Source organism: Ranitomeya imitator, chromosome 2 (genome assembly GCF_032444005.1).
Source record: "Ranitomeya imitator isolate aRanImi1 chromosome 2, aRanImi1.pri, whole genome shotgun sequence".
Classification (NCBI taxonomy): domain Eukaryota; kingdom Metazoa; phylum Chordata; class Amphibia; order Anura; family Dendrobatidae; genus Ranitomeya; species Ranitomeya imitator.
The window spans coordinates 398,258,963-398,271,525 of record NC_091283.1 but is presented as its reverse complement, the minus strand read 5'-3'; the positions used below and the strand labels follow the sequence as shown (position 1 = coordinate 398,271,525).

The 12,563-nt window shown below is 47.1% G+C and overlaps 1 protein-coding gene across 9 annotated transcripts in view; it reads left to right on the top strand.

The window, feature by feature from the left end:
- Positions 1 to 12,563, top strand: part of B3GNTL1 (UDP-GlcNAc:betaGal beta-1,3-N-acetylglucosaminyltransferase like 1) — a 292,250-nt gene that overhangs the window by 214,646 nt on the left and 65,041 nt on the right. For 8 of the 9 annotated variants that reach the window (XR_011318300.1, XM_069750606.1, XM_069750603.1 and 5 more), the window contains one exon: positions 5,199 to 5,292. Coding sequence is in view for 8 of the 9 variants with exons in the window: in XM_069750606.1 (XP_069606707.1) it covers positions 5,199 to 5,279 (81 nt within the window). In the remaining variant the exon portion in view is untranslated. Of the gene's footprint in view, positions 1 to 5,198; positions 7,316 to 12,563 lie in introns of those variants that run through there. The other variant, XM_069750607.1, reaches the window with a different exon arrangement.

Here is a 12,563-nt window from a genome sequence, read left to right as displayed (position 1 = left end):
ATACACGGTCTCAGCGAACCATCCTTCTTGGCTACAAAGAAGAACCCTGCTCCCAGTGGTGATGACGATGGGCGAATATGTCCCTTCTCCAGGGATTCCTTCACATAACTGCGCATAGCGGCGTGTTCGGGCACGGATAAATTAAATAATCGACCTTTAGGGAATTTACTACCAGGAATCAAATTGATAGCACAATCACAATCCCTATGCAGAGGTAGAGCATCGGACTTGGGCTCTTCAAATACATCCTGATAATCAGACAAGAACTCTGGGACCTCAGAAGGGGTGGATGACGAAATCGACAAAAATGGAACATCACCATGTACCCCCTGACAACCCCAGCTGGATACCGACATGGAATTCCAATCCAATACTGGATTATGGGTTTCTAGCCATGGCAACCCCAACACGACCACATCATGCAGATTATGCAACACCAGAAAGCGAATAACTTCCTGATGTGCAGGAGCCATGCACATGGTCAGCTGGGCCCAGTATTGAGGTTTATTCTTGGCCAAAGGTGTAGCATCAATTCCTCTCAATGGAATAGGACACCGCAAAGGCTCCAAGAAAAACCCACAACGTTTAGCATAATCCAAATCCATCAGATTCAGGGCAGCGCCCGAATCCACAAACGCCATGACAGAAAACGACGACAAAGAGCATATCAAGGTAATGGACAGAAGGAATTTGGACTGTACAGTACCAATGACGGCAGACCTAGCGGACCGCTTAGTGCGCTTAGGACAATCAGAAATAGCATGAGTGGAATCACCACAGTAGAAACACAGACCATTCAGACGTCTGTATTCCTGCCGTTCAACTCTAGTCATAGTCCTATCGCACTGCATAGGCTCAGGTTTAACCTCAGGCAGTACCGCCAAATGGTGCACAGATTTACGCTCGCGCAAGCGTCGACCGATCTGAATGGCCAAAGACAAAGACTCATTCAAACCAGCAGGCATAGGAAATCCCACCATGACATCCTTAAGAGCCTCAGAGAGACCCTTTCTGAACAAAGCTGCCAGCGCAGATTCATTCCACTGAGTGAGTACTGACCATTTCCTAAATTTCTGACAATATACTTCTATATCATCCTGACCCTGGCACAAAGCCAGCAAATTTTTCTCAGCCTGATCCACTGAACTAGGCTCATCGTACAGCAATCCGAGCGCCAGGAAAAACGCATCGACACTACTCAATGCAGGGTCTCCTGGCGCAAGAGAAAATGCCCAGTCTTGAGGGTCGCCGCGCAAAAAAGAAATAATAATCAAAACCTGTTGAATAGGATTACCAGAAGAATGAGGTTTCAAGGCCAGAAATAGCTTACAATTATTTTTGAAACTTAGAAACTTAGTTCTATCTCCAAAAAACAAATCAGGAATAGGAATTCTTGGTTCTAACATAGATTTCTGATCAATAGTATCTTGAATTTTTTGTACATTTATAACGAGATTATCCATTGAAGAGCACAGACCCTGAATATCCATGTCCACACCTGTGTCCAGAATCACCCAAATGTCTAGGAAAAAAAAAAGTAAACACAGAGCAGAAAAAAAAAAAAAAAAAATGATGTCAGAACTTTTTCTTTCCCTCTATTGAGAATCATTGGTTAGGCTCCTTGTACTGTTATGTTTGCTAATGACAGGTGTTATGAAGGCAATCCAGAAACACAGTGTGCTTAGCGATCAGAGCGCACACAGTGATCTGACAAATACCCAAAAATACAAGAACGAGCTCTGAGACGTGGAAACTCTGTAGACCGCACACCTGATCCTATCCTAAACACAACTAAAAGCGGCTGTGGATTGCACCTAACAACTACCTAGGCAACTCGGCACAGCCTAAGAAACTAGCTAGCCTGAAGATAGAAAAATAGGCCTGACTTGCCCCAGAGAAATTCCCCAAAGGAAAAGGCAGCCCCCCACATATAATGACTGTGAGTAAGATGAAAAGACAAAACGTAGGGATGAAATAGATTCAGCAAATTGGGGCCCGATATTCTAGGACAGAGCGAGGACAGTAAAGCGAACTTTGCAGTCTACAAAAAACCCTAAAGCAAAACCACGCAAAGGGGGCAAAAAAACCCACCGTGCCGAACTAACGGCACGGCGGTACACCCTTTGCGTCTCAGAGCTTCCAGCAAAACAAAAGACAAGCTGGACAGAAAAAAAGCAACAAAAAAGCAAAAAGCACTTAGCTATACAGAGCAGCAGGTCACAGGAACAATCAGGAGAAGCTCAGATCCAACACTGAAACATTGACAAGGAGCAAGGATAGCAGCATCAGGCGGAGTTAAGTAATGAAGCAGTTAACGAGCTCACCAGAACACCTGAGGGAGGAAGCTCAGAAGCTGCAGTACCACTTGTGACCACAGGAGTGAATTCAGCCACAGAATTCACAACAGACATGGAGGTACATACTATATACAGGGGAGATGACACACAGGTATATACTATATACAGGAGAGATGACACACAGGTATATACTATATACAGGGGAGATGACACACAGGTATATACTATATACAGGATGAATTGACACACAGGTATATACTATATACAGGAGGAGATGACATACAGGTATATACTATATACAGGAGGAGATGACACACTGGTATATACTATGTACAGGGGAGAAGACATACAGGTACATACTATATACAGGGGAAATGACAACACAGGTATATACTATATACAGGGGAGATGACCCACAGGTATATACTATATACAGGGGAGATGACACACGGGTATATACAGGAGGAGATGACACACAGGTATATCCTATATACAGGAGGAGATGACACACAGGTATATACTATATACAGGGGAGATGACACACATATATACTATATACAGGGGAGGTGACACACAGGTATATGCAGGAGGAGATGACATACTGGTATACACTATATACAGAAGGAGATGACACACATATATACTATATACAAGGGAGATGACACACAGGTATATACTATATACAGGAGGAGATGACACACAGGTATATACTATATATAGGAGGAGATGACACACAGATATATACTATATACAGGAGAAGATGACACACAAGTACATACTATATACAGGAGGAGATGACACACAGGTACAGTCATGGCCAAAAGTATTGACACCCCTGCAATTCTGAATGAACCAAAAAGCAAAACATTGATCATTTCACACAAAACTCCAAAAATGGGCAAGACAAAAGTATTGGCACCCTCAGCCTAATACTTGGTTGCACAACCTTTAGCCAAAATAACCGCTTCCGGTAACCATCAATGAGTTTCTTACAATGCTCTGCTGGAATTTTAGACCATTCTTCTTTGGCAAACTGCTCCAGGTCCCTGATATTTGAAGGGTGCCTTCTCCAAACTGCCATTTTTAGATCTCTCCACAGGTGATCTATGGGATTCAGGTCTGGACTCATTGCAGGCCACCTTAGAAGTCTCCAATGCTTTCTCTCAAACCATTTTCTAGTGCTTTTTGAAGTGTGTTTTGGGTCATTGTCCTGCTGGAAGACCCATGACCTCTTGCGTTGAAATCTCTTGTCAATTTTTCTTCTCCGTCCACATCTAGGGAGGTTAGCCACAGTGCCATGGTCTTTAAACTTCTTGATGACACTGCGCACGGTAGACACAGGAACATTCAGGTCTTTGGAGATGGACTTGTAGCCTTGAGATTGCTCATGCTTCCTTACAATTTGGTTTCTCAAGTCCTCAGACAGTTCTTTGGTCTTCTCTCTTTTCTCCATGCTCAATGTGGTACACACAAGGACACAGGACAGAGGTTGAGTAAACTTTAATCCATGTCAACTGGCTGCAAGTGTGATTTAGTTAGCCAACACCTGTTAGGTGCCACAGGTAAGTTACAGGTGCTGTTATTTACACAAATTAGAGAAGCATCACATGATTTTTTTGAACAGTGCCAATACTTTTGTCCACCTCCTTTTTTATGTTTGGTGTGGAATTATATCCAATTTGGCTTTAGGACAATTCTTTTTGTGTTTTTTTCATTTAAGACGAATTAAATGAAGATAATAATACCAAATAATTTGTGTTTGCAATCATTTTCAGAAAGAAAATGAGAATTATCTGACAGAATTGCAGAGGTGTCAATACTTTTGGCCATGACTGTATATACTATATACAGGGGAGATGACACACGTATATACTATATACAGGAGGAGATGACACACAGATATATACTATATACAGGAGCAGATGACACACAGGTATATACTATATACAGGAGGAGATCACACACATGTATATACTATATACAGGAGGAGATGACATACAGGTCCATATATATACAGGAGGAGATGACACACAGGTGTATACTATATACAGGAGCAAATGACTCACAGGTATATACTATATACAGGAGGAGATGACTTACAGGTATATACTATATACAGGAGATGACACACGTATATACTATATACAGGTGATGACATACAGGTATATACTATATAAAAGAAATGACACATAGGTATATAGAGGAGGAGATGACATACAGCAGGTATATACTATATACAGGAGATGACATACAGATATATACTATATATAGGAAGAGATGACATACTGGTATATAGTATATACAGAAGAGATGACATACAGGTATATACAGGAGGAGATGACACATAGGTATATACAGGAGGAGATGACATACAGCAGGTATATACTGTTTACAGGGGAGATGACATACAGGTTTATACTATATACAGGAGATGACATACAGGTGTATACTATATATAAGGGAGATGACAAACATGTATATACTGAGAGGAAAATGAGAGGTGTGAGGTGAAAATGAGGGGTGTGAGGTGAAAATAAAAAGGTATGAGTGCAAAATGAGAGGAGTGAGGGAAAATAGTGGAGTGATCGGAAAATGACAGATGTGAGGTCGAAATGACAAGTGTTAGGGGGGAATGAGAGGAGTTAGGGGGAAAATGAGAGGTGTAAGGGAGAAAATGAGAGATGTGAGGGGGGGAAAATGAGAGGTGTGATGGGAAAATAAGAGAAGTGAGGTGCTATAACTAACCACAGATATTTACTATGCCCAGGCAACGCCGGGCTCTTCAGCTAGTTAAAAATAAAGTGTTTTAGAAAGTTTTTATTTGTTGACATGTCGCTTTTTAGTACTGATCCCTTTAGACAGGAGAGAATCCGGATACTGACCTTGTCCTCTTCTCTGCAGGACCTGACAGGAGGAGGGTTTGAGGACAATCTGCGATCTCTGAACCTGAAGGAGGGAGAAGATTATCATCACTTTAGCTGAGGCTGCTCCACAGGTATTCTGATGCTCGGAAGCTGGTGCAGTATGTGGTGGAGCCCCCTGGGGTGCAAAAGTTGAGACGGACACAAATTTTGGTTTTGGGAAAGTTTTCAATTTTTATAGCTGCAATTTGCATTAACTCTAAATTGTTATGAAGAGCGATGAGATGAATTGCAAAGTCAGCCCTGACCATGAAAATGAACTTCATGACAAAAAAAAACATTTCCACCGAATTTAATTTAGAAAATGACCTGTTGATATCATCAGTGATCTTCTCATTAGCTCAGGAAAAAGTGTTAACGAGGACAAGGCAGCTGATATCACTCTGTCCTGCTTATTGAATTATAAGAGCAGACTGAAGGCTAGAAGAAGGTGGCTGGTGATTTATATTATTGTCTTCTTCTGTTACCTCCAAGAAAACATGCAGTTATCATTGCTTTGCATCAGAAGGGCTTTACAGGCAAGGACATTGCTGCTTGTAAGATTGCCCCTAAATCGACCATTCGTCAGATCATCAGGAACTTCAAAGAGAGAAGTTTACTTGATGTGAAGAAGGTGTCAGGATGCCCAAGAAAGTCCAGCAAGTGCTAGGATTTTCTCATAGGGAGGATTCGGCGATGGGTTCAGTTTAACACCAGGGTAGAGCTTGCTGAGAGATGGCAGCAGGCGGTGTCAGTGTATCTGAACGAACAGTGAGGCGAAGGATTTTGGAGGCAGCATAGTGTCTGGAAGGACAACAACAACAACGAAGAAGCCACTTCTCTCCATAAAAAAAACATCAAGGACAGACTGACATTCTGAGGAAGTACAGGGACTGGACTGCAGAGGATGGGGGGTAAAGTTATTTTTTCGAATGAAGCCCACTTCAGACTGTTTGGGACATCTGGAAGAATGATTGACCGGAGAAGAAAAGGCGAGCACTACCATGAGGCCAATTGTAAAGCATCCTGAGACCATTCATGTGGGGGGGTTACATATCACTCACAATTTTACCTAAGAACACAGCTATGAATAAAGATTGGGATCTAAATATCAACCAAGAGCAACTTCTCCCAATGATCTAGGAACAATTTGGTGATGATGCTTTTTTCCATGATGAAGGCGACCATGTCACAATGCAAAAGGGATAAACATGTGGCTCGTAGAGTGAAACATTTACATTTTGGGTCTAATTTTGACCAGGAATCTCCCCAGAATCTCAATCCCATTGAGAAATTGTGGTCAGTGCTCAAAAAGCAACTAACAAAAACACAAATTATGATAATCTCCGAACCTTGATGAGACAAGAATGGGTGGCCATCACTCAGGATCTGGCCTAGGAGCTGATATCCAGCAGCCAGGGCGAAGGGCAGAAGTCTGGAGAAATAAGGGGCAGTGCTGGAAATTTTCATTTTTTCCATAAACTTCATGTATTTGTTTATGAAATGTTTATAGTTGACCTTCAGTAACCAGATAAACATCCAACTAAAAGATAAAAACAACTCTAAGGCTATGTGCACATGTTCAGGATTTCTTGCAGAAATTTCCTGAGCAAAACATGAGATATTTTCTGCAAGAAATTCGCATGCGTTTTCTGCGCGTTTTTCTTGTGTTTTTACCGCGTTTTTTTTTTGCGGATTTTTCCAGAGGTTCCCAATGCAATAATATAGTGGGAAATCCACAAAATTAATGAACATGCTGCGTTTTTTACCGCAAAGCATTTTTTTCGCGGAAAAATCATGTGCACAAAAATTGCGGAATGCATTCTAAATGATGGGATGCATAATGTATGCAGGGTTTTTTTTTGCGTTTTTATAGCGAAAAAACCTGAAAAATCTGCAACGTGTGCACACAGCCTAAAGCAGCAAAATGTGAAAACAAAAATGTGTCAGTTTCAAAACTTTTGACCACGAATGCAATATGTGGTGGAGTCCCCCCATTGTGTATGAGGAGGAGACCCCCGTGATGTGTGTGATGGAGTACTCCATGGTGTATTTGATGGAGTCCCCTGTGGTGCATGTGATGGAGTATTCCATGGTGTATGTGATGGAGTCCCCTGTGGTGTATGTGATGGAGTATTCCATGGTGTATGAGGAGGAGTCCCCAGTGGAGTATGTGATGGAGTTCCCTGTGGTGCATGTGATGGAGTCCCCTGTGGTGCATGTGATGGAGTCCCCTGTGGTGCATGTGATGGAGTCCCCTGTGGTGTATGTGATGGAGTCCCCTGTGGTGTATGTGATGGAGTCCCCTGTGGTGTATGTGATGGAGTACTCCATGGTGTATGTGATGGAGTACTCCATGGTGTATGTGATGGAGTCCCCTGTGGTGTATGTGATGGAGTACTCCATGGTGTATGTGATGGAGTCCCCTGTGGTGTATGTGATGGAGTACTCCATGGTGTATGTGACGGAGTCCCCTGTGGTGTATGTGATGGAGTACTCCATGGTGTATGTGATGGAGTCCCCTGTGGTGTATGTGATGGAGTATTCCATGGTGTATGAGGAGGAGTCCCCTGTGGTGTATGTGATGGAGTATTTCATGGCGTATGAGGAGGAGTCCCCTGTGGTGTATGTGATGGAGTCCCCTGTGGTGTATGTGATGGAGTCCCCTGTGGTGTATGTGATGGAGTACTCCATGGTGTATGTGATGGAGTACTCCATGGTGTATGTGATGGAGTACTCCATGGTGTATGTGATGGAGTCCCCTGTGGTGTATGTGATGGAGTATTCCATGGTGTATGAGGAGGAGTCCCCTGTGGTGTATGTGATGGAGTATTTCATGGCGTATGAGGAGGAGTCCCCTGTGGTGTATGTGATGGAGTCCCCTGTGGTGTATGTGATGGAGTCCCCTGTGGTGTATGTGATGGAGTCCCCTGTGGTGTATGTGATGGAGTACTCCATGGTGTATGTGATGGAGTACTCCATGGTGTATGTGATGGAGTACTCCATGGTGTATGTGATGGAGTCCCCTGTGGTGTATGTGATGGAGTACTCCATGGTGTATGTGATAGAGTCCCCTGTGGTGTATGTGATGGAGTCCCCTGTGGTGTATGTGATGGAGTATTTCATGGCGTATGAGGAGGAGTCCCCTGTGGTGTATGTGACGGAGTCCCCTGTGGTGTATGTGACTGAGTCCCCTGTGGAGTATGTGATGGAGTCCCCTGTGGTGTATGTGATGGAGTCCCCTGTGGTGTATGTAATGGAGTTCTCCATGGTGTATGTGACGGAGTCCCCTGTGGTGTATGTGACGGTGTCCCCTGTGGTGTATGTGACGGAGTCCCCTGTGGTGTATGTGAAGGAGTACTCCATGGTGTATGTGATGGAGTCCCCTGTGGTGTATGTGATGGAGTACTCCATGGTGTATGTGACGGAGTCCCCTGTGGTGTATGTGATGGAGTACTCCATGGTGTATGTGATGGAGTACTCCATGGTGTATGTGATGGAGTACTCCATGGTGTATGTGATGGAGTCCCCTGTGGTGTATGTGATGGATTCCCCTGTGGTGTATGTGATGGAGTCCCCTGTGGTGTATGTGATGGAGTACTCCATGGTGTATGTGACGGAGTCCCCTGTGGAGTATGTGATGGAGTCCCCTGTGGTGTATGTGATGGAGTCCCCTGTGGTGTATGTAATGGAGTTCTCCATGGTGTATGTGACGGAGTCCCCTGTGGTGTATGTGACGGTGTCCCCTGTGGTGTATGTGACGGAGTCCCCTGTGGTGTATGTGAAGGAGTACTCCATGGTGTATGTGATGGAGTCCCCTGTGGTGTATGTGATGGAGTACTCCATGGTGTATGTGACGGAGTCCCCTGTGGTGTATGTGATGGAGTACTCCATGGTGTATGTGATGGAGTACTCCATGGTGTATGTGATGGAGTACTCCATGGTGTATGTGATGGAGTCCCCTGTGGTGTATGTGATGGAGTATTCCATGGTGTATGAGGAGGAGTCCCCTGTGGTGTATGTGATGGAGTATTTCATGGCGTATGAGGAGGAGTCCCCTGTGGTGTATGTGATGGAGTCCCCTGTGGTGTATGTGATGGAGTACTCCATGGTGTATGTGATAGAGTCCCCTGTGGTGTATGTGATGGAGTCCCCTGTGGTGTATGTGATGGAGTATTCCATGGTGTATGAGGAGGAGTCCCCTGTGGTGTATGTGATGGAGTATTTCATGGCGTATGAGGAGGAGTCCCCTGTGGTGTATGTGACGGAGTCCCCTGTGGTGTATGTGACGGAGTCCCCTGTGGAGTATGTGATGGAGTCCCCTGTGGTGTATGTGATGGAGTCCCCTGTGGTGTATGTAATGGAGTTCTCCATGGTGTATGTGACGGAGTCCCCTGTGGTGTATGTGACGGAGTCCCCTGTGGTGTATGTGACGGAGTCCCCTGTGGTGTATGTGACGGTGTCCCCTGTGGTGTATGTGACGGAGTCCCCTGTGGTGTATGTGAAGGAGTACTCCATGGTGTATGTGATGGAGTCCCCTGTGGTGTATGTGATGGATTCCCCTGTGGTGTATGTGATGGAGTCCCCTGTGGTGTATGTGATGGAGTACTCCATGGTGTATGTGACGGAGTCCCCTGTGGTGTATGTGATGGAGTACTCCATGGTGTATGTGATGGAGTCCCCTGTGGTGTATGTGATGGAGTATTCCATGGTGTATGAGGAGGAGTCCCCTGTGGTGTATGTGATGGAGTCCCCTATGGTGTCTGTGATGGAATACTCCATGGTGTATGAGGAGGCGGCCCCCGTGGTGTATGTGATGGAGTCCCCTGTCGAGTATGAGGCAGTATGTGTTGGAGGCCCCGCGTGGTGTATGTAGGGGAGCCCCCATGGTGTATATACTGGTGCCCCCTGTGGTGCATGGCGTAGTATGTGGTGGAGCCCCCATGGTGTATATAGTGGTGCCCCCTGTGGTGCATGGCATAGTATTTGGTGGAGCCCCCATGGTGTATATAGTGGTGCCCCCTGTGGCGTAGTATGTGGTGGAGCCCCCATGGTGTCTATAGTGGTGCTTCCTGTGGTGCATGGCGTAGTATGTGGTGGAGCCCACATGGTGTATAGTGGTGCCCCCCTGTGGTGCATGATGTAGTATGTTGTGGAGCCCCCATGGTGTGTATAGGTGCGCCCTGTGGTGCCTGTGGCGTAGTATGTGGTGGAGCCCCCATGGAGTTTATAGTGGTGCCCCCTGTGGTGCATGGCGTAGTATGTGATGGAGCCCCCATGGTGTGTATAGTGGTGCCCCCTGTGGTGCATGGCATAGTATGTGGTGGAGCCCCCATGGTGTGTATAGTGGTGCCCCCTGTGGTGCATGGCGTAGTATGTGATGGAGCCCCCATGGTGTGTATAGTGGTGCCCCCTGTGGTGCATGGCGTAGTATATGGTGGAGCCCCCATGGTGTGTATAGTGGTGCCCCCTGTGGCATAGTATGTGGTGGAGCCCCCATGGTGTGTATAGTGGTGCCCCCTGTGGTGCATGGCGTAGTATGTGGTGGAGCCCCCATGGTGTGTATAGTGGTGCCCCCTGTGGTGCATGGCGTAGTATGTGGTGGAGCCTCCATGGTGTGTATAGTGGTGCCCCCTGTGGTGCATGGTGTAGTATGTGGTGGAGCCCCCATGGTGTGTATAGTGGTGCCCCCTGTGGTGCATGGCGTAGTATGTGGTGGAGCCTCCATGGTGTGTATAGTGGTGCCCCCTGTGGTGCATGGTGTAGTATGTGGTGGAGCCCCCATGGTGTGTATAGTGGTGCCCCCTGTGGTGCATGGCGTAGTATGTGGTGGAGCCTCCATGGTGTGTATAGTGGTGCCCCCTGTGGTGCATGGTGTAGTATGTGGTGGAGCCCCCATGGTGTGTATATTGGTGCCCCCTGTGGTGCATGGCGTAGTATGTGGTGGAGCCCCATGGTGTGTATAGTGGTGCCCCCTGTGGTGCATGGCGTAGTATGTGGTGGAGCCCCATGGTGTGTATAGTGGTGCCCCCTGTGGTGCATGGCGTAGTATGTGGTGGAGCCCCATGGTGTGTATAGTGGTGCCCCCTGTGGTGCATGGTGTAGTATGTGGTGGAGCCTCCATGGTGTGTATAGTGGTGCCCCCTGTGGTGCATGGCGTAGTATGTGGTGGAGCCTCCATGGTGTGTATAGTGGTGCCCCCTGTGGTGCATGGTGTAGTATGTGGTGGAGCCCCCATGGTGTGTATAGTGGTGCCCCCTGTGGTGCATGGCGTAGTATGTGGTGGAGCCTCCATGGTGTGTATAGTGGTGCCCCCTGTGGTGCATGGTGTAGTATGTGGTGGAGCCCCCATGGTGTGTATATTGGTGCCCCCTGTGGTGCATGGCGTAGTATGTGGTGGAGCCTCCATGGTGTGTATAGTGGTGCCCCCTGTGGTGCATGGTGTAGTATGTGGTGGAGCCCCCATGGTGTGTATAGTGGTGCCCCCTGTGGTGCATGGCGTAGTATGTGGTGGAGCCTCCATGGTGTGTATAGTGGTGCCCCCTGTGGTGCATGGTGTAGTATGTGGTGGAGCCCCCATGGTGTGTATAGTGGTGCCCCCTGTGGTGCATGGCGTAGTATGTGGTGGAGCCTCCATGGTGTGTATAGTGGTGCCCCCTGTGGTGCATGGTGTAGTATGTGGTGGAGCCCCCATGGTGTGTATATTGGTGCCCCCTGTGGTGCATGGCGTAGTATGTGGTGGAGCCCCATGGTGTGTATAGTGGTGCCCCCTGTGGTGCATGGCGTAGTATGTGGTGGAGCCCCATGGTGTGTATAGTGGTGCCCCCTGTGGTGCATGGCGTAGTATGTGGTGGAGCCCCATGGTGTGTATAGTGGTGCCCCCTGTGGTGCATGGTGTAGTATGTGGTGGAGCCTCCATGGTGTGTATAGTGGTGCCCCCTGTGGTGCATGGCGTAGTATGTGGTGGAGCCTCCATGGTGTGTATAGTGGTGCCCCCTGTGGTGCATGGTGTAGTATGTGGTGGAGCCCCCATGGTGTGTATAGTGGTGCCCCTTGTGGTGCATGGCGTAGTATGTGGTGGAGCCTCCATGGTGTGTATAGTGGTGCCCCCTGTGGTGCATGGTGTAGTATGTGGTGGAGCCCCCATGGTGTGTATATTGGTGCCCCCTGTGGTGCATGGCGTAGTATGTGGTGGAGCCCCATGGTGTGTATAGTGGTGCCCCCTGTGGTGCATGGCGTAGTATGTGGTGGAGCCCCATGGTGTGTATAGTGGTGCCCCCTGTGGTGCATGGCGTAGTATGTGGTGGAGCCCCATGGTGTGTATAGTGGTGCCCCCTGTGGTGCATGGTGTAGTATGTGTTGGAAC